Source organism: Oryx dammah, unplaced genomic scaffold (genome assembly GCF_014754425.2).
Source record: "Oryx dammah isolate SB20612 unplaced genomic scaffold, SCBI_Odam_1.1 HiC_scaffold_25, whole genome shotgun sequence".
NCBI lineage: Eukaryota > Metazoa > Chordata > Mammalia > Artiodactyla > Bovidae > Oryx > Oryx dammah.
Genome location: NW_024070209.1, coordinates 24,324,551 through 24,346,832, shown reverse-complemented (window position 1 = coordinate 24,346,832; position 22,282 = coordinate 24,324,551). Strand labels below are relative to the sequence as shown.

Genomic DNA, 22,282 nt, shown 5'->3' with positions numbered 1-22,282 from the left:
AGAGTATTAATATTAATTATCAAGCACTTGCTAAATATTGTTATCCGAAGTGTTTTATAATTATTATGTCCTTTAATCTTCATTATAATCCTAAAAAGGGTATACTATTATCGTTCCAGTTTTGCTGATGAAATAACTGAGGCCTAGAGAGATTATTAACTTGCTCAAGATTATATGAGAGAATGAAATCAAGATAAAGTTCAGGGAGAAGTAATGGTTAGGTAATAAGTGGAAAGAAGTAATTCTGTCTTATGGAGAGTGACATTTTGAGCTATATCAGGGTAACAGATAGGAATTTACCAGATGGGAGTAGGGGAAAAGAAAATTCTAAGCAGAGAATATTACTAAATCATCAAGGTCCCCAGATACTTACGTTAAGTAGCAAGAAGAGACCAAAAGATTTTCATGGTCACTGCCCATCCTACAGTTTAATTTCAAGTAACTCTTAGTGCCAGGAATCTTTAGTATTTGGATAAAAGGGTGAATGATCTCCCACAGTAGAGGCAATGAGTTATGTAAAGCAGAGGCAAAAAAAAAAAAAAACAAAAAGAACTGTGGGTGAAGGCCTGTTTTTTGGCTGAGGAGTCTAAAATGTATTCTTTAAAATTTAAAATATTAGGAACCTAACTGGAAGAAAGGAGTATAAAAATGATTGCAGTTACACAAATTTATGACTAAAATGCATCATTAGCTACACACACACACGTATGTTTAAATATATATATATATATATATACACACACACACACACACACACACACACACCCCTTCCCCCAAGGCTTGGACATTATAAAGTCTGAGCCACAAGCCTCTCAAAGATTAGCCTGCAAGACTGGAAGAATGGAACCAACAGTGACCTCTAGTAACCAAAGGTACAAAAGTAGTCCTATTTCTGAGCAGAAATCCAGTTCAAATAAGAGAAATTAGGCTAAAAGCCTATAAACCAAGAAGGTACTAATTCAGTTTTAATTAGTTTCAGTTTTAACCATCATAATGCCAGGGTTGAAGGAGAATGAATAAATTTTATACTTTATTTTACTTTATTGTGACATAAGGATGCTAATCATCATTTATTTCTTGATGACAAACCTAAGCAGATGATCTTTCTGACACTTTAGCCTAACAGTTCCTAAATACTAATGAATTTCACTAAACTCTCACTAGGGACTGTTGCAAGTGCTGCAAATCTGAAATGCATCTTGCTACCCTCATCTGTAACATTCTCTTATTCTTGCATCTATCTTGAGTCACCCCAAGGCTAGTTATGTAAGAAACTGTCCCTGCCTCCAAATAGTTTATAATCTCGCAGGAGCAACAAATATATATATATATACCAACAGAACCACATAATAAAATTTTTAAACAACTCCAAAAAGATACCAAAAATAGATCATTTTCAGGAATTCATTTGAGGCCCTAAAGGATGAGAAAATTTTTGATCAGGAAAAAAGTAAAGATGGTCTATGATGAAACTTTTAATTCACACTCATCTCTTCCACTCTCTTCACACTTTCAAGCTCCCTGCCACCTTTTTCAATTTGTCAATTAAACTTTGTTTCATTCTTTAAAAAGATTGAGGACTACATGTACTTTATCAAATTTTATCTCTTCCATTTGGAATTTTATCTGTACTTTTCCCCTTTTATCTTGTCTCACAGGAAGGTATACTTTAGTCTTAACTCTTGGCCATTAATTTTCTAAAGGGTGTTCTGAGTAGAAACGACCAAAGAGTATTTGACTCTCATGGAGAAATGGAGCTCTGTAAATGGTAATTGCTGTCTTGTCTGAGGCAATATCCACCCGTTTATTTTCACATACAAAGAGCAGCTTAGAAGTCTTTGATGTGTTGTCAAAATAATAAGATACTCTCCCATCCCCTACCACAATTATGAATCATTTTAGCTCAAGGGCCCCACCAAGGAAATTCACTCCTCCTAACCTGATTAAAGGAATTTACTTATTAACAACATTTTCATCAAACTCATGACCATCATCTCTGTCTTCTCCCAAATGTATTTATAGTAAAAGCCAAATGATATAGATCTGTGCCTGTATACTATCCTAGATTCTGCATAATTAGGAATGCTTTTTTTAGAGAACTGACATCCCCTAAATTTCTATTTTGCCTCTGGGTTCTCTCATTTCTCAAGCAGCAGTCATAATGCTTGATTTTTCTGATTTACCAGCAGTTTCCTGGTTTAAAATGACGGTTTCCCACCTTTAGATAATTTGACTCATGAGCTTCTATACCATTGTGTACTAACAGCTTGTCTTCACATATTGCCACTGGGCTATATTCTCAAATTACATTCATTTGGTCACCCCAAGAGGTCTTAATGGATTTCCCAGGCACCAGCTGTGACATAATTTGTCTTCCTGGCAGTTAAAACTGCCAGAGTGTTCCCTGGGCCTTCTCTTTTGCTCCAAAGTACAGGTAATTTTTTTTTTTTTTTTTTTGGCAAGGATTCAGCTGCAACTGGTGTATATATTATGACCATATGTCGTCAAAAGGAAAGAATTCTCCAACAGAAGAGAAGGTATATGAGAAATTTAAATGACTGGCCACCTTAAAAACTATTGGGAAAACTTTCTACCTCAGTGAAGTGTCTGACATAATATGTTCAAGAAAAAATGAGGTTTAGCTTTTAATACTGCTGGCATACTGGAGAGGACAAACTAAAAGAACAGAACTAAAAATATTGAAATGACTAGTTAGGTGTGTTTCTGATTCTGGCATTAACTGAATGGCAATATTACTATGAAGTGGCAGAGAATGTCATTAAACCATGAGCATACACATGTAGTTTTAGCCATACCTGCAGCCAAGTCATGTTTCCATATCACCACCATCTAGCAAAAGTATGTAAAGTTGTCTTCAACAATAAGGAAGTTGACCTATACTTCTGATCATAACTTCATAAAATCTTATTACCTACTTATCTATTGCAGTTTACTCTTACCTCTAAAGAAAAGTCCTCTAGAAGTTCTAAATATCTTAAGAAGATGGTAATGATTACTGTCCTGCAGTAATTTGTGTGAAAGTGAACACTACAAATCCTCATTTTGCAAGGGACTAAAAATTTTCACGTATAAAGCTGTACTGTAGTATCAGGAATGATTTCACTGTTTTTTTTTTTAATTGCAGTATAATTGACATATAACATTAATTTCAAATCATTTACTTTTTAATGAAAGAAAAAATACAAAATCCCTGCAAAATAATTTCACTGCTTTTTCAAAATTTTTTTGCATTTGTTAGAAAACACTTTGTTTATTTCAAATATTTATAGTATTAATAAATTAATTGTTTTATGTCAAAACTGATAGTTGATCTTTTTAAGGTTATATACAAATGACAACAGCAAAAATTCAGTTAATATTTGTCAATTACTTTCTATACTATAATATATATAAATTTCGAGATAAAGTTGCTCAGAATTGCAAATAAAATTAACAAAACTTTATGTATTTCTCTTGATGTTTTAGTATCAATATTAGAAAACAAATGGTCAGGCAAATTTTTTCACTAATGGGAAATGGTAATAAATTTTTAATGAATTATGCTCATTTCTTAATATTTCCCCAAATTATTATATAATCAATCCTCCCCCATCAATCCATTCTATAGCCAGCAACTCAAAGTCTGTGTTTAAGGTAACAAAGTAACTTAAAGAATATTCACTAGTGGACTCCATTTCAAAAAGTAAACCATATCAGCATATTATAAGAATGGCAGTCAAAGTAAACTTAAGATGTAGAATTAATGGAAAGGAACTTATTATCTCTCTAGTTAATAAAGTTATTAATAAGAAATAATAATCAGTACTATGTGGAAGGAAAAGTTCCAATGTAGAAACTGCAGATGGTTCCAGAACTGGATAAATCTCCACTGAAGAGCCTGTAGCAAAGCTGATCCTAAATTCAATTTAGATACAAAGAAATAATGAAGGACAGTTAGAAAAGGACCATTTACAAAAATATATTTCTGGGGATAGGGACTACAGCTATTGTATTTGTATTTCATGAAACTGAAACAAGTAGATGCTAAGTAACTTATGTGTCATATAAAATATCATCTACATGCCAAATTTAAAAAAGAGCAGTCTTTATTTCTTTCTTTAAATTTCTCTATAAATTTTTCTTTACTAAAATACCTTAGTAAATAGACAATGGGAGAACACACTTTAATTTTTCCTCAAAACAGGATTAAAATGTATCATTGTTTTAGCATAATAAAATTTTTTAGAGATTGTAGGCTAATACTAACTATATAAAATAAGTTTTTAAAAATGCTGTGGGTAATGACCAAATACTATGTCACTTTCTCTTACAGGATTTAATATAGAGCCAGGAGCTGAGGATACACATATCCAGTATAGAAGAGAAACTTGTTCTTCTCTCATTATGCACAGTTTTACCTTTCCTGTAAATTAATACTCCAGAATCCTCTTACAAAAATCAATTTATAACCAAATAAAATTTTTTTCCCCTGGCGTGATCTTGACAGTCCTCAAAGTTGGTTCTCAGAAAATAAAAAACCCACTTATAACAACCAGAGTGGCTTCACTCAAGTCTTTTGTCAAACATGGGCCCCTTACCCATACCACTGACATATTTATCTAATGGTGGTTAGTAAGACAAATGTATTAATGGCATGCTATCTAACTCTTTACACAAAGCCCTGGAGTGCTGGAGGGTGGGAGGTATAAGAATGTAAATCAGAAAACCAGGCAGAATGAATGCCTCTCCCTTGAAGTTTCATGCCAGGGTCCCTGAGCACTTCTTTCTGTGGACTTCCATTCTCTACTCTCTAACCATCCCAAACATTTACTCCCTTTTTTCAGTCCACCACCCAGAAGCTGTCTTAGTTTCTTAAAGGACTTCACAAGAAGGAAATGGCAACCCACTCCAATATTCTTGCCTGGAAAACCCCACGGACAGAGGAGCCTGGTGGGTTCCAGTCCACAGCTGAGTGACTCTCTCCTGAGGAGAAAGTGATAAGGGATGAAACTTCCAGCACTGACAACTGTGAATCAATCTCCACTGAATTTTATCTCTTCCCAGCTTATCTCAGCAGTAGTCTTTACTCCATCTAACACTAACAGCTCTTAATCTGCCTTTAACATCCTTTCTCAAACTCCCAGGAAACCTGCCACAATTACCACTACCCCTCCCCCACCAACATCATCTTCCTCTCTGCTGCCTTTCTGGTCTCGACATATTTTTCTGCTCAAGTCTATAACATCTTAAAAAAATAAAATTAAAGCTGGCCTTTGATTTAGCATCCTTCTAGTGACTACCGTCTTCCCTTCTCAGGCAAATTTTTTTGAAAAGAGTAGCTGGCTATAGCTGCAGCTCTTGATTCCACAATTCTCTTCAATTCTTGTTTCTCAAATAGTGCAATTAGATTTGTAATCCTATCACTCTATTAAAATTTCTTTTGGAGAGGTTTTCTAACATTCTCAGAAATATCAAATCCAACCGTCACCTCTCAGTCCTTGTTCTACTTGACCTCTTTGTAGCAGCTGGCAACATGAATCACTTTCTTTGCTATGCTGAAATACTGGAGCTCCCCAAAAAACTATCCTGAGCTACTTTCTTCTTTACCTCCTCTTTCTATGACTTCAACATAGAAATGTTCATCCATAAGCTGAACATTCCCAAATTTTTATTGCTAGTCAAGACTAGCATGAGCACTATCAATATATATCTATCTATACACCATATGTACCTCAAATTCAACATTCAGAAACTGAATTCATAATCTTCCTTCCAAATCTGCTCCTCACATTCTAGTTAACTAATCACTTACTAAAAATCTAGGAGCTATGTAAGACTTGTCTGATTAATCATTTGCATTGACATATTACAGGAGAGGTAAGGTGATCAATCTTTTCTTTCTCTGTTGCCAAATGGGGATAATTATGCCTATGTCTATTAGGGGAAGCACACGGACTGAAACCGCCCACCCTGGCCAGGCACCATAGTAACCATTTGCATGAGCTGTTTTACCACAGGTGGTCCTGGTAAGGAACACGGAACTAATAAGCCACCACCAACAAGGAGAGTTCAGGAAAGGTTAAAAAGTGACACTGCACGTCCAACTACCTCCCAGAATCCTTCTCGATGGCATCCATCTTGGCTGAACAAGTCCAGGAAGGACTCTGAGTCAAATGACTGGCTAAAGACAATCCGGAACTAATCCCACCACCATAAAACTCAAGACTGTGAGCCATGTGGAAGAGCAGTTCTTCTGGGTTCCCTTACACGACTGTTCTCTGGCAGGGTGCCCTTTCCCAATAAAACCTCTTGCTTTGTCAGCATGTGGGTCTCCTCAGACAATTCATTTCTGAGTGTTAGACAAGAGCCCACTTTCGGGCCCTGGAAGAGCTCCCCCTTCTTGCAACAAGTCCATCTACTCTACCAAGAAGTCAGTGAGACATTTGAAATGATGTGTTTGATTGTTCGATTATGTGAAAGAATTTAAAATTCCTTCTGGGTGGCTGGAAGAAGAGAAAGGGCACATGATATCTGCTCCAAACTCAGAGCAACGAGGTCCTGATAACTGTTTATTTCAACCTCTGAAAATTCCCAAAGTCTGGAAGTTGAAATTTCCATTGAACTGGGGTTGGCAATAAATTTCAGAGTTTAAATTAAATTTTTCAAGACTTTGCTGACTAATGACCACAGAAGGCTTAGCATGAAGCTATATGAACTATAATAGTGTAAATCATTTCTGTAATGATAAGAAGGTTCATTTTAACAGGATGAGTGCCTATCTGCTATATTCAACATACAATGTGAAGTCTATGGGAAACAGATGATTCTGTTTGTGCTCTAAGTAAATTTGTTATGCAGTTGAAAGACACTAAATTCACACAAACACTATGATACAAAAGCCAGTAAGTACAATTAGTCACGTTACACAAAAATTCCCAATTTAAAATAAACTTTCAGAATTTCTTGGGAATAAAGAAAAAGGAAATGGAAAATAAACTCTAGTCATATGTAACCCCAAAGAGAAACTATTGTTTTATATTCCCAATCTTAATGTCATTGATAAAATACATTTAATATATTATTTCAAAGAAAATGTTGTGAAAAGCAAAATTCTCCCTACTTTACAACACACTTAAATTACCTTTACTTGGGACTGATTTTTTCACCGAGGCTACATGATCTTCAGAGATGGCAAGACGCCTCAAAACATCAGCCAAAGCTGCCTTTAGCACTGTGATTTCATCTTCTTGCTGTTGAACTCGTAACTCCAGGGCTGAGAGGCGATCCTGAACATCAGAAGTACTTGCAGCAGAAATACTATCATCTATAAAAATAAGAAAATATGGAATATTTTTTAAAGTAAACTGCTTAAGAAACAATTTAATGATGTATAAGAAAATGTATACCAGATAATTCTTATAAAAGATGAGAAAAACTGAAAATAATTTTTACATAGATTAACTTCTGTAAAGATTTTCATAGCTACTTGAACTAATCTAAAACAGAAAAGTTAATATAGCTGGCGTGTAATTAAAACTATGAAAATTTTCTCATGGTCGAGTTTTTTGTTTATTATACCATCACCTTAATAACTTTTTCACCAAAATGTTCCCTAAATATACCACTTTGTAGACATCTGGAAAGTTGCTAACTGCAAACTATTCAAAGCATCCTTTTTACTTGTTATATCATTATCATAATTATCTATGAAAATAAGGAGTTCAAATCACTTCAGTTTTGCTTTTTGTATCAAATTGGGAACCTCTCACCTTCAGCATCAAAGACCAGAAAGCATTCTTTACTTCTGTCTTTATTATTATGCTCCCACCTCCTCCCCCAAGCACTGCTACGTAATTAGTAACATACTTTTTGTGGCTCTTTCCAGTGCTGCTCAAACTCTTAAAAAAAAAAAAAAAAGGTATAGTTTCTATAAAGCATATAGCTAATATCTCCCTTAGGTATGTAACAACAACAACAAAAATATAATGTTCAGCTGTAATACAGCAATTACAAACTACTTTCAGAGCTGTGTAACTTTACAGTATACTACTTGTTGGGTCAATCTGAATCCAAATGTATAAAAGATCAATTGCTAATGGGTAATTCACTATAACCAGAAAAAGTCATGGAAGAAATGAGGTTCTCACAGCTGATTGGTTTGACCTGAGTGATATACACTGGGTGAGCCATTCTCTAGTTCCAGCACACGCTAAGCCACAGTGTGCCATTTTTCTCATACTGAGATAATGTGCCAGACATCTTACGCAGACAATTTAACTCAAAGTCTGAGTTAAAAACAGCAACAACGGGGGCTTCCCTGGTGGCTCAGTGATAAAGAATCCACCTACCAATGCAGGAGACACTGGTTCAATTCCTGATTCAGGAAGACCCCACGTCATGGAGGAACTAAGCCTTTGTGCCACAACTACCGAGCCTGTGGTCTAGAGCCCATGAGCCACAACTACTGAGCCCACGTGCCAGAGCTCCTGAAGTCCGCGTGCCCTACAGCCTGTGCTCTGCAACAAGAGAAGCCACCACAGTGAGAAGCCTGCACACAACTGGAGAATAGCCCTCACTTGCCACAACTAGAGAAAAGCCCGTGCAGCAACAAAGACCCAGCACAGCCATGTATTAACTGAGAAACGGCAGCAACAAAACCGCCAGCACTTAAAAACCAAAGTTATCACCATTTATTACAGAGCAGCAAACACACTCATTTAAAATCTTATGTGCCTACAGACATCTCAGGCACACATATGTACTCTCTTCTGTCTTTAGAGGTATTCCAATGACAATCTTCGAGAAGTACTGCAATGAAAGGAAAAGGTGGGTTTTATCTTCAATTTAGACTTTGAATTCTAGTTCTGTAATTAATAAGTTGTGCAATCTCAGGCAAGTTATTTTATCTCTTTGAGCCTCAGTTTGTCTTTAAATGATTGTTTTGTGGAAGGTATCCAGGACGTGTCTGATATTCAATAAATGTTTAACATACAACAGCAAAGTACAAAAGGTAAAATTTGAGAGCTTTAGGCCCATGTATTACATAAAAGGCAGATCTGTCAAACTTTGAGAGGCTTAAGGAAAGAAAAATTCAGCTTCTCATTTTAGAAATTTTTATATTTGAAGTCTTTTTCATTTCCAGAATTCTAGCTGAATTCTGGGCTTCCCAGGTGGCTCAATGGTAAAGAATCTGCCTGGTAATACGGGAGACATGGGTTTGATCTCTGGGTCAGGAGGATTCCCCTGGAGTAGGAAATGGCAGTCTACTCCAGTATTCTTGCCTGGAAAATTCCATGGACAGAGAAGTCTGGCGGGGTACAGTCCATGGGGTTGCAAAGAGTCAGACATAGCTGAGCATGCACACCATACACTAGCTGTATTATAACTGACCCATCCTCCATGGGTCACACTATGGTTATCATCATATTAACATTAGTGTGTCTAGAATACTTTCCCATTTTCCTTCTTCTGGTAGGAGAGAAACAGCTCTTTTGCGGAACTCTACTGGTTTTTGAGGTTCCATTAGGGCTGTGGATCTGATGCCTCATTTTCTCCTCTAACACCATGCACTACTACTAAGGTGATGTATATGAAGTGGCTTTTTTTGATGGTTAAAATATGTCCATTGGTAATTTCATAAGGTTCAACCAAATACTACCATAGAAATGGTTATGGGTATGGGTTAGGCCAAAAGGAGTCCTCCCAAATTTGAAAGAGAGAGAGAGCAGAGGGAGGGAGGGAGGGAGGGAGGTATAGCCCATCGTTCTTGGTTTGTCAACTCTAAGGACATACAGATCTAGGGCTGTCGATGATAAAAAGTCTTGTCTGCCCTAAGTTCCAGTTCTAGTCTCTGAAGCGTGGACCATCAATTCTGAGTTACTCTAATATTTCTTTCAGATTATCTATGTAACCCGACAAACTCTCTTTCAACAAGCCACCACCTATAAGCCAAAAGTCCTGATTAAGTCAGGAAATGATACAGATACGCCTTTCTAAACTTTTCTCAAATTACAGGAGATGGGTTATGTATCAAAGTTATAATCACAGGTAAAATATTTATGTGATTTTTATAAACACATAATCTTTTAATTCTTTTGGGAAGGCAGCAAAGCCTAGTGGAAAGATTACCAGACTATAATGCCAAAGGTATAGTCTCTTGGGTTCTAGTACCAACATGGTAACTAGCTTTTACTTCTGGTAAATTACTTTAACTTTTATAGACTTTGATTTAAAAAAAAAAAAAGACTAAGGTTTTTATTTTGTGAAACTTGGACAGTCACATGAATGGTGGTTCAGCTTGTAAAAATCCTACCACGACCTGCTAGATACTGTGATAAGACACAGGACAATTTTTCAAAGGACATTACAAGCATAATGTTAACTATTAACAACGTCCTGGATTTATACAGAACCTTTCATATTTATTACCTCCTCTCCCTATCTGTATTTTATACTTGAGGAAACAGCTTGAGAAATAGCTTGCCCAAGGTCACCAAACTAGTCTTGATATATGAGATTCAAACAGAGGACTTGACTCACAGTTTTAAGTGCACTTTACTTTCATGTTGCATCTTAATAATCATGGGAGGATCGAATAAATATGTTCTTTCACAAAGCCAAACAGGGTTTAAACTATGAAGTGATATGAGCAGATTTCTGTTCTAAAAAGGTTATTCTGGCTGCTGCGAGAAAATGGATTGGAACAGGATAAGCATAAACATATGGAGACCAAACATGAGGCTAATGCAGTAACCCGTGTGAAAGGTGAAGGTGGTCTAGGCTAGGGGTATGGTGTTCATGCATCTCGATTTGCCCAGGACAAACATGTCTGCTATCTCAGTAAAAATATTATCATAACACTCCTTCTTTCTCTCTAAAGTTTCCCAGTTTGGATGATCAATTATAGGGTCACTCAAGACAAGGCAGCAGCAGCAACAGAGATGCAGAGCTGCACAGGAGTTGATCTCTATGGTTCCTCACAGCCTTAAAACCCTGTAACATCTTCCTGATATTTTGGCCTTTTTCACCTTTTCAGGAGCAATAAAAGCTGTGGTTGAACTGTGCATAAATTCTGGTGTTACACTGCATGAATAAATCTGTTTACGACTCACCAGCTCTGACTGGCTTCTTCATGAAATTTTTCATGATAGTACTTATCTCCAGTTTGAGATTATTAAATGAAATAATGTACAGCACTGCCATACACCAAGGGTTCAATAAGTTACTATTCTGTCTGGGGAGGTTCTTTATTACACTGTTTTTATTATTGCTACAAAGCTGGAAATGATCTGAAGTCCCTGGATGGGGTAAATAAGCTATGATAACACATTCACATCATAGAAAGCTATGCAATTAAAAATAGTAAAACAGGTGGACTTCTCTAGTGGCGCAGTGGATAAGAATCCACCTGCCAGTGCAGGGGACATGGGTTCGATCCCTGATCCAGGAAGATTCCACATGCCACAGAGCAACTAAGCCTGTGTGCCACAACTGCTGAAGCTCAAGCACCTAGAGCCTGTGCTCCACAACAAGAGAAGCCACTGCAATGAGAAGCCTGTGCACCGCAACGAAGAGAAGCCCCTGCTTGCTGCAACCAGAGAAAGCCCCCACACAGCAAAGACGACCCAGTGCAGCCAAAAATAAATAAAATGATTTTTAAAATAAATAAATAAATAACATAAAAATAATAAGACAGGGATATAAACTAGAAATTTGAAAGCCCCACAAGACAACTCAAGTGGAGTAAGCAAATTGGGGAATAACATGTACTGAATAATTTATTGAAACACACACACACGCACCAAAACATACTTCTAAAAAGTAAACAAAAAATTTCATATTTACATATGTATATGCAACCCACTCCAGTACTCTTGCCTGGAGAATCCCATGGATGGAGGAGCCTGGTGGGCTACAGTCCATGGGGTCGCAAAGAGTCGGACACGACTGAGCGACTTAACTTACTTATAATGCACAACAGGGAAAATCTAGGAGAATACACATCAATCTGGTAATTGGGTTACTTCTGACTAGGAGAATGAGGTAAGGACAAGATAAAGGGAAATTTTTGCTTTTTAGTATTTCTACATTATTTGAATTTCACAGTAACAATGTTATTTAAACTTATAGTTAAGCTAAAATATACTGCTTCCGAAATTTGATTTCTTAAAGCAAGTTTCCTCTAGGCACAGTATTCCAATTTATAAATGAACATACCAGAGCATAAGGCAATGAACTTAAATTTGCACTCACTGATTACAAAAGCTAGAACAGAGACTATCTTAAAGATCAACAGTTCCTCTTGCCATTTTATAGATAAGTAACGGACACGGCTGAGTGAGCACGCGTGCGCACATGTGCGCACACACACACATGGCTGAGTGAGCACGCGTGTGCACATGCACGCATGCGCACACACACACACACACTAAGACTATGAAATTTGGAGAGTTACTCCTGGGCACACAGCAAACTGGGGTTAGAGCTTCTTCCTCAGATGACTCCAAAAAACCCATCACTCTTCCTCTTTACATTTTCAAAAGTTTGTTCTTATTTTTTCTTTCAATCTCTAATGTACCACATGCACATTCACAATGAATTTTTAAAGAATATACCTGTTCAGTAAACAGAATATATCCATTTCCAGAGGCATATTCCACTCACCCTTCTTAATCCAAGTACGCTAATTCCTTTTCCTTTTACTATGGTAGTCTCCTATTTCTTTGCTCCTTTCGAAGTATTAACAGTTTCTAGCCTTGAGGGTTAAAATATGAACTACAAATAAATTCCCAAGGGTTTGTAAACTCATTAAGGGCAAAGAAAGAAAAGAGAAAGATGGTCCATAAACCTCTTTTCCGTAAGTCTAATGTACTATTGGCATAAGTTAGTCTCTTATTAGAAGTGCGAGGTAAACGTTAATATCCAATATTTCAGTTTTAAAATTACAATGGTTAACTGCTTATTATGCTTTTACTACAGTGAATCACAGTTAACCTGTCTTCTGAACTGTCAAGAAATACGTGTTACCTTGGCCAAGACAAATATATGGTATTCTATTCTAAATATCTAAAAGTTGGCAAGCCAGTGTCATACCAGAACGAGGCATGCCTATACATTCTAGCATCTTTTGAATGTTAATGATTTTATGTAAATCTTTCTAAAATGGTACACTCAACTTTCCTGTTTTCCTAATAAGGGCATATATTTATAATGTAGCCATTTCTAGATGACTCAGTTTTCACTTAAAATATTAATTACTTTGTGCTGCAAGGACTGTGATAAAATAATGCCCTGGAAGCTATTCTGTTTCTAATTAAATAATTTAAAGTACTACATTTTCAAACTTGTAATCTTTCTTCGTACCTTTTCTGCTTCTTTCTTTGCACTTAGTGTTACCTATAATGTATGTGTAAGCACATACATTATATATATATATGATGCTTACAATTTTAACATAGAGGAAGAAAATGGACACAGCTTCAGGCCTAATGTTTGTATCACTGGAGTCCCACAGGAAAAGGAGAAAAAGATTCTAGATGAAAAAAAAAAAAAAAAACACATGAAGCAATAATGGCGGAACTTCCCAAGTTAAATCAAAATTCACAAATTCATTAAAATTCAGTATATTGAAGTCCCTCTCCTCACCACACATGAAAATCAAATCCAAGCAGGTTAAAGAATTAAAGGCAAAATCATTAAAACCTTTAGAAAAATAATAGAGAATATCTTCATATCCTGCAAGTAGAAAGGAGGTTCCTAAACAAGATAGAGTAAGCACTATCCATTAAAGTACATACTGAAACTACATTAGCTTTCTGAACACATGTTCACTAAAGGACACAAAGAGAAAAAGCTATTCACAAATGAGGAAAAGATAGTTCTAACTTTTATAAGTGATAAAGGATTAGGATCCTGAATAAAGAATTCCTACAAATTGGTAAGACAAACAGTCCTATAGAAAAACTGTTTGCAAAACCCTTGACTAAACACCTCATGGTAAAGGAAACATAAATGGCCAATGAACGCATGAAATGAGGCTCAAGCACCTCATTTATAATCTTGAAAAGGAAAAAATTAAAACCAAATGGGCAAAAAACTTAAAGCGTGACAATATGAAGTGTATCAAGTATTCCCTAGGATAAAGAGCAATATGAATTCTCATATATTACCAGCAGGCAGTAAACTGTCTCAAGACTTTCAGCTAAAAAACAAACAACAACAAAATACAACTTTGGCCTCATCTGGCAAAAATGAAGATGCACACATCTCATGACCCAGCAATTGAAGACTCCTGGTGTACAGACCCTGACCTACAGCAGGGCTGGCAATCTTTTTCTGTGAGGGCCAGATACTATAAATATTCTAGGCTTTCAGACCACATAATCTCTATAATAACTACTCAAACCTACCTTTGTAACACAAAAACAGCCATAAATACGTAAATGATTGGGTGTAGCTATGTTCCAATAAAACTTTTTTTTTTTTAACTAAAACAGGTGGCCTTTCAGGCGAATCTCTGCTTGTGCATACGCACACCAACAGAAATGTTCAATAATGTCCATAACAGCAAAGTTCACAACAGCAACAAACTGGAAACAATCATTAGCTGTAAAATGTATAAACAAACTGTGATACAAACATCCAACAGAATAATAGTAAATGGTAAAAAATGGCTACATGAAACATCATGTATAAATCTTAGGAATATAACAATGAGTGTAAAAAGCAAGTTGGACTTTATATAATAAAGTTAAAAAATACGAAAGTGATATATTGTTTAGAATAAACCCTTAAAGCAAGGGAATGATATATACAAAACTTATGACAATAGTTACTTCTGATAGTGTAGAGCAGGGGATAGGAAGGAAGGTGTCCACAGATAATAGAATATCTGTGTCATAAAGACAATTAAAACACACTGAGTTAGACTTTTTTGAGGTGGAGGTTAGTGACTTTTCTGAGAGAGGAAGGGGAATGCGAATGACTAGACTACATAATTAATTTACTCATTTTGTTTTAGAACAATGAAACCAGTTTTTCAAATTAAATCCCCAAACAGATATAAATGGAGTTTCACTTCCAAAACCCTGAAGTTTTGTATCATAAAAGCAACTAAACCTGTGGGTTTAATGATTGTTTTGAGGCCTAATGGTATGAACTAAGATTAGTTGTTACCTATGAATTCTGGGGGGAAAAAAGTCTGTTTCAAAAAGGTATATGATATGAGATACAATACCAACCAAAGAACAAATATTAAAAAAATTAAAAACCATTTCTATAAGACACCGGTCAGACGTTAATGAGTAGAATGGTAGTGATGAAGATCAGAAGAGGTAATATGGTGAAAAACCATGAGAAATCATATTCCACCATGCACTGTTTATAGTTTAAAAAAAAAAATAGTGAAGGCACCAGGCTAAATCACTACTAATGGTGAACTAATTAAATAAACGTCTGTACTACGGTACCTCATGGAGCTCTTAAAAAGGATGGTATATATTTAAAACCATAAACTAGAAAGGTTAGTAGGTATAACAACATACTATAAAAGAGGGAAAAAATTGCAGGCAACATTTATAGTGTAGTTATATCCATACAGAACTGTATATCCACAAGCATACATACACATACAGTTGTACAGAGACTGGAGGTATGTCTGGCAAGTAGGATTTTAGAAGATTATGCTCCCTTATATTCTTATTTTATATGACTTTTCTGTGAAATATTCTTCATGAACAAAACATAAAACTATTTTCTCAGTAAAGAAAAGCAAAGCTAATTTAGGCTGTGATGTAAACCTAATTAGTAATGCACCCAAATTTTGAATACAAATTTGGTTAATGTGTAGATTTTTATGCACAGTGAATAAAAACATTTTTGTAAAAGTATGTCTCATGACGTTTAAAAGAAATATTCTCAGGTTAATGAGAGACACAAAAATCAATATAATACATCCAAAGGAAAACTGGATGCCTTTAAATATCATTTCTTCAAAAAACAAAACAAAATCACAACTGATTTGTCACATTAGTAAATTCCCATCAGAAGGCATTTAGCAAAATAAATGTTTTTTTTTCCTAAAATGGAAATGGTTATCTTCAAATATTGTCTTTTAAAGGCAATAAGTATTTTATCAAAAAGTTATGCACTATCAATTCTACAACAGCCACTATTTACTTTGGAAATAAACCATAAGAAAATATACTAATAAAAGCAGAGCTCATATGAACATGTATTTATGCAGGAATTAATGTTTCCTATTTCTCTTAATATTTTACTGCTAGAAGTCAAATTTTTCTCTGAAAGAAGTTTTAATTAAACAAGCCACTGTTAAAGTTTGGATATTTTATTTTAGTAAATGACAATATTAATTACCTCCAGTTCAGTTCAGTTGCTCAGTCGTGTCCAGCTAGTAATAATATATGAAAATAAAGAGTATCTGTCTTCAACTGAGTAACACAAATAATATTGATCTATATTTTCTATTTTAAAGAACTCATGTTTTTCTTATAAGATATTCTTCCAAAAAAATCCCCCTAGTAGTATAAATTATAAAAGGAATTGTGTTAAAATAAAAGAAAATATAAAACCATTTTTTGCCACAGCGCTCTGAGCATGAAGGCTAGTCCCAGGGAAGGACTTTACTTCCATCACTAGGATTCATTCACAATCAGATAATTCTGCTTTTGATGTTTTTTGGTTAGACTTCATAGAAGCAAAAGTCAAGCTTAATTACACAATTCTCATTTCCTATTTTTAAGAGACATGCTTTAAAAAAAAAAACCAAAACACTATTTTTCCAGTAAAAGCTGTTTTTATTTTTTCCCTCACAATGTAATGACCACCTTTTGTGGGGATAGGGAAAACAAGCTGAACAAAGCCTATTCTGCCCTCACAACAGGAAAATATCCTCTTAAAGGGGGTACAATAGTCATTTATAAAAGTAGGTAACCAAATATTTATGCTATTACTGACACATATATTTAAAGGAAGCTAGGGGGAGGGGGGAGGGGGGAAGGAAGAGGCCTAAATTCATTCCCACATCCTCAGATTTCTTTTGTCACAAGTAGTAAAGTTTGTGACACATGTCTCTCAGAAAAGGAAAGATACATTACCAGCGCAGAAGTTTGAAAGTGTAGAGGAAGCACATACTGAAGCGAGACTAGGCAGGCTGTCTTCCATTCTTGCCACCTACGTTACAAGAAATATAAACCAGTTCTGTCCACGTTTCCTGCTGCCTTCCCAGATAGTTCCAGAGCAAATCCCAGCTCTCTAAATCTCACGACATACTTTACATTCTGAGGAAATCCTCCCGGTCCAGATGGCCTACCACAAAGCACTTCTATGCTGGCACAAATAAAAACTTCTTAAGACAGTTCTTTTCTTGCCCCTTTGCTCTCTTATCTAAAGAAAAGTCTTCTACTTATTTATAGAGACAAAGAACTGAAGGAGAGCAAACAGCGCGCAGGCAAAAGGAGGGTAAAGACACAGAAACTAAGGCTGCTTTCGGGAGTGGCTAAATTCCAGGCGCACGCAGAAACACATGAATTAATGAACCCATGAATATTCACTACAGTTATTTGGTTGTCCTCAGGCACTACTTCTCTGATCATCTTTCAGTTGGTTAAGAGTAATGAATACAAAACTCTGCCTTCTGAAACTGAAACATAAAACATATTAGTTTCTATGATTAACAGAATTAAAGCCCTTCAAATGAGTATTTTTCTCTACTAGGAAATAAACAATGTGTGTGCAAAGTGGCAAGCCACATTTCCTTTTGCCTTTGTTTAAAATAAAATGAAATCCACATGAACTGTAAAGAAACTGAAAGAATGGTCACTTCATTAATTTAAAAAGCTTAAGTGTTAAGACTAAGTTGGCTGATTTATTACAACCATTTCACTAGAGTAAGATAATGAATTCGATTAACAATGAGAAGTCATTTTTCTTAATTCACTAATTTTCCAAATTATTTTAAAATAATACAATTGCATGAATAAGCAACCTATAATAATTTACTTCTGGTCAATTTTAAACTACATATGCTTACAATAATACAAGTGTCTTTAGTCTCACAAAAGTATGTAAAAGCAGGTGAAAGTTAATGAATACAATATGTATTTATTCTTTTGATAACTACTTTTAAAGCTAGTTAAAGAACAAATTCATGGAGTTAGGTGTCAAAACAAAACTACTGATGGATTATCTCTTCAATTTGTTGCTTTTAAACTTTTATTTATAATTGAGAAAAGCAAATTTAAACCAAGCCAAAGAAAAACAGAAATAACAGGGCTACTATCAACACACACACAAAATACTGTGAAACAGATAAAACCTAAACTAAACGGAATATTAAGAGCTATGCTACAGAGACTGACATAGGATAAACTAAAAGCAAAGCTGATAAAAGAGGAATGAAGCAAAATGATCTAGATTAATATTTACAAAAGCCCTTACAGAAGAAAGTAGGAACCGCCAAGAGTGTTTCCTCAAGTGAGACTTGGGAAAATACTTTTCTATAGATTACTACCTGGTATAGAGTCATCAAAATACAGGAGGAGCTCCTTGGAAGATTAACAGGAATTAAGTGGGCTGGGAGGTGTGCAATGTGTTTGAAACAAAGGACATTTAGGCGAGACCATGTAGAGTGACTAAAAGCAGACAGAAGGGAAATAGAATGATACAAAGGAAATGCAGTGCCAGGCACAGACTAGGACAGAGTTCAAATTCTTGCTATTGATTGGTGAGAAGCTCTGACGCAGATTGCACTTTATTATGTCTCTCTTCAGTCAACAGACAAATGTAAGACTGCAGTTTTATAATTTAGGTCTTAACTACTCTTCTTTATAACAAATGTAGCCCTATTAAACGACTGCTCACAGACTCCTAAGATTACAGAATTGTCAAGAACTTCTGCAACCTAGTGCTTTGTAACCGATACATAACAAAAAGGCTCCTCATACATGACAGTACCTGGGGTTCTTTTCGCCACCTCCCATTTGCAGACTGCTACTGATCTGTAGATTATACACCTTGGGCATTTCTTTCTTCTCAAATAAAAATCTGATTTCAGACCAGAAAGTATTTGGTTCCTAAATAGTTTAGTTTCTTTGCTTAAGCACCTCTTCCCTCTTTACTATTACGGTCAGTCTTTCTAAAAGGCCTATTCATACATTCAAGTATCTGAGTACTATGAGGGATAGAAATTATTCAGGATGCTGAGGTGGGGAATTCCCTTTAGCCCAGTGGTTAGGACTCTGAGCTTTCATTGCCAAATGCCCTGTGTCTTGAGTAGCATCTCTTAAAGTCTGTCCTTTAATTTCTAGCAGGTAAAATTTTGCTAGTAAAATTGCTTTTAATTTGGGCTTCCCACGTGGCTAAGTGGCAAAGAATTCACCTATAATGCAAGAGATGTGGGTTCTATCCCTGTGTTGGGAAGATAACCTATAGAAAGAAAGGGCAACCCATTCCAGTTCTGCCTGGGAAATCCTATGGACAGAGAAGCTTGGTGGGCTACAGTCCATGGGGTTGCAGAAGAGTCAGACCCAACTTAGCAACTAAACAACAACAACAAAGATGATGTAAACTGAAGTTGTTAGTACTTATTTGTGTCTTAATTTGGGTAGCATTATTTCTTTAAACACAGAACAAATTTTTAGATTTCTATAAAATACTTACTCATTCTACATTTTAATGAGTGACTAATTTGTCAGGCACCATATTAAATCCCAGGAACACAAATTCAAATTCAGTTCTTTCCACTTTGAAAAGTAAAGACTTTTAAAGGCAAAAATTAAAAACAGATACTATAATAAGAACTCAAACTAAGAAAAAAATATGAAAAAGATAGGAGTTGGCAAACTTCTGTTTGTAGGGAAGAAGGGAAAATAGATCAACCTCACTGATTAGGGACATACAATTAAAATCATAAGCTTCTATTTCATAGCTATTAAGTAAACAAAAGCTGTAAATTCTGGCAACACCAAATATTGGCATCAGAACTTTTATACACTTTGGAGGGAAAATGTACACTAATAAACAACTTGGGAGAATAAGCTAGCAAGGTTTACTAAATTTGAAGTACTCTTACTCTACAAGCCAGCAATCCCACACTCAAAAATAGGCCAAGGTGTGGAATAGACATTTCTCCGAAGAAGATATGTAAATTGCTAATAAGTACATGAAAGAATGTGGAGAAATTAAAACCCTGTGCACTGTAAATGGAAATAAAAAATTATGTAACTGCTGTGCAAAACACCCTGGTGATTCCTCAGAAAGTTAAACAGAGATCCAGCAATTCCACTTCTAAGGATATGTACCCAAAAGAATTGAAAGCAGGGACTCAAACAGCTATGTCAGTACTAATATTCATATCAGATTATTCACAATAGCCAAAAGGTGAAACCACCGAAATGACTAGCCACAGATGAATGGATAAACAAAATGTGGTATATACATATAATGGAATATTATTCAACATTAAAAAGGAATAAAACTGTGACACAAGCTACAGCATGGCTTGTAATTATTATGCTAAGTAAAATAAGTCAGACACAAAAGGACAAATAGCGTATGATTGCATTTAAATGAGGTATACAGAGTAGGAAAATTCAAAAAGACGGGAAACAGAACAGAGGTTACCAGGGCTGGGAAAAGAGGAGAATGTGGAGTTAGTATTTAATGAGTACAAAGTTCTGTTTAGAATGACAAAAATGTTCTGAAAATGGACAGTGGTAATAGTTATTTGACACTGCAAATTATATACCTAAAAATGGTTAAAATAATTAATTTTATGTTATGCATATTTTATCATACCAAAAAAAATCACACCACATTAAAAAAAAATCACAATGTGATATCACTTCACATCTATTAGGATGGCTATAGTCAAAATGACAATTACTGTTGGTGAGAGTGTGGAGAAACTGAACCCTCATACATTGGGCTGCTGGAAACAAAAATGGTGCAGCCACTTTGGAAAATAGTCTGGTAGTTCCTCAAAAAAGTTAAACACAGAGTTACCACATGACCCAGCAATTCCCTCCTGGGTATCTCCACACAAAAAGGTATCTCCACACAAAAACTTGTACATGAATGTTCATAGCAGCACTACTCACAAGAGCCAAAAAGTAAACATAACCCAAATACCCACTGAATTATAAAGATATTCATTCACATGGTATAACCATGCAATGGAATATCATTCAGCCATAAAAAGAAATGAAGTACTGATATATGCTATAACACAGATAAATCCTGAAAACATGCTAAGTTAAAAGAAGTCAGTCACATGCTGTATGATTCTATTTACATTAAACATTCAGAACAGGCAAAGTGGACCAGTGGTTGCCTATAGACTATAGAAGATGGGGGAAATGGGAGTGACTGCTGAAAACCACAGAATCTTTTCTTAGGGTGATGAAAATGGTCTAGACTTCATTGTAGTGAAGGTTATACAACCTTGGGAGTATACTAAAAACCACTGCATTGTGTACTTTAAATGTATGGTATATGAATTATAGAGCAAAAGAGCTATTACCAAAACAACAACAAACCATTCAGTAAGCAACAAAAACTTTCATTTCATAATTTACATTGTAAATTCCCTTTAAAAGTATAAGCAGAGTTTCCATTTTTCCCAAATGACTGACTAGAGCCTCCTGGGGCATTACTGAGAATGTGAAAAGCACATAGGAATCACCTAAATAAGAGTATAATGGGGAGGAGGGTGGGGAGGCAGAAAGAAGCTGGAATTGCAAGAACAACTACAACTTTTTCATAATGTAGGTTACAGCTGGCGTAGCTTAAAAGACTATTATGTCTGTTTACTAAGCTATCCAAAGATTAAGAAAAATTTAATGGTGTTTGTAAATAAACATTTTACTCATTGTATCTAGATGAGTTTAGTGAGGATGTTTTTCATATACTGAGAGAGATCTGGGCTAAGGTCAAAATCTCTCACACAGTACTCTTGTAAAAGGGACAGACTTCTTGTAATCAAGGAGAGGAAAGATGACTGGCTAGCGTAAAATTTGCAATTTGTGACTGCTGACACTTAAGATCTTAAAAAACAAGAATGAAATGTTGAGATAATGAAACTTCAGCTCCTTTAAAGCACATCTTTAAAAAATGACAGCAAAAAGTGGCCAAAGTGTTAGGACACAGGCAGTTATACTGGTGTACTTGTGAACTGCTACAAATATTCTGAAAAGCAATCTAGTAATTGCCACTTAAATAATTAAAATTACACATATGTACTCTGATGCAACAATGTCTGTAGTAT

The 22,282-nt window shown here is 35.5% G+C and overlaps 1 protein-coding gene across 6 annotated transcripts in view; it reads right to left on the bottom strand.

The window, feature by feature from the left end:
- EML4 (EMAP like 4) overlaps positions 1–22,282 on the bottom strand; it is a 145,548-nt gene that overhangs the window by 76,365 nt on the left and 46,901 nt on the right. For 3 of the 6 annotated variants that reach the window (XM_040224552.1, XM_040224553.1, XM_040224555.1), the window contains exons 1-2: positions 17,115–17,522; positions 7,142–7,324 (exon numbers count right to left, since the gene is read on the bottom strand). In XM_040224552.1, coding sequence (XP_040080486.1) covers positions 7,142–7,324; positions 17,115–17,181 — 250 coding nt within the window. In that variant the 5' untranslated portion in view covers positions 17,182–17,522. Of the gene's footprint in view, positions 1–7,141; positions 7,325–17,114; positions 17,523–22,282 lie in introns of those variants that run through there. The other 3 variants (XM_040224554.1, XM_040224556.1, XM_040224558.1) reach the window with 1 other exon arrangement.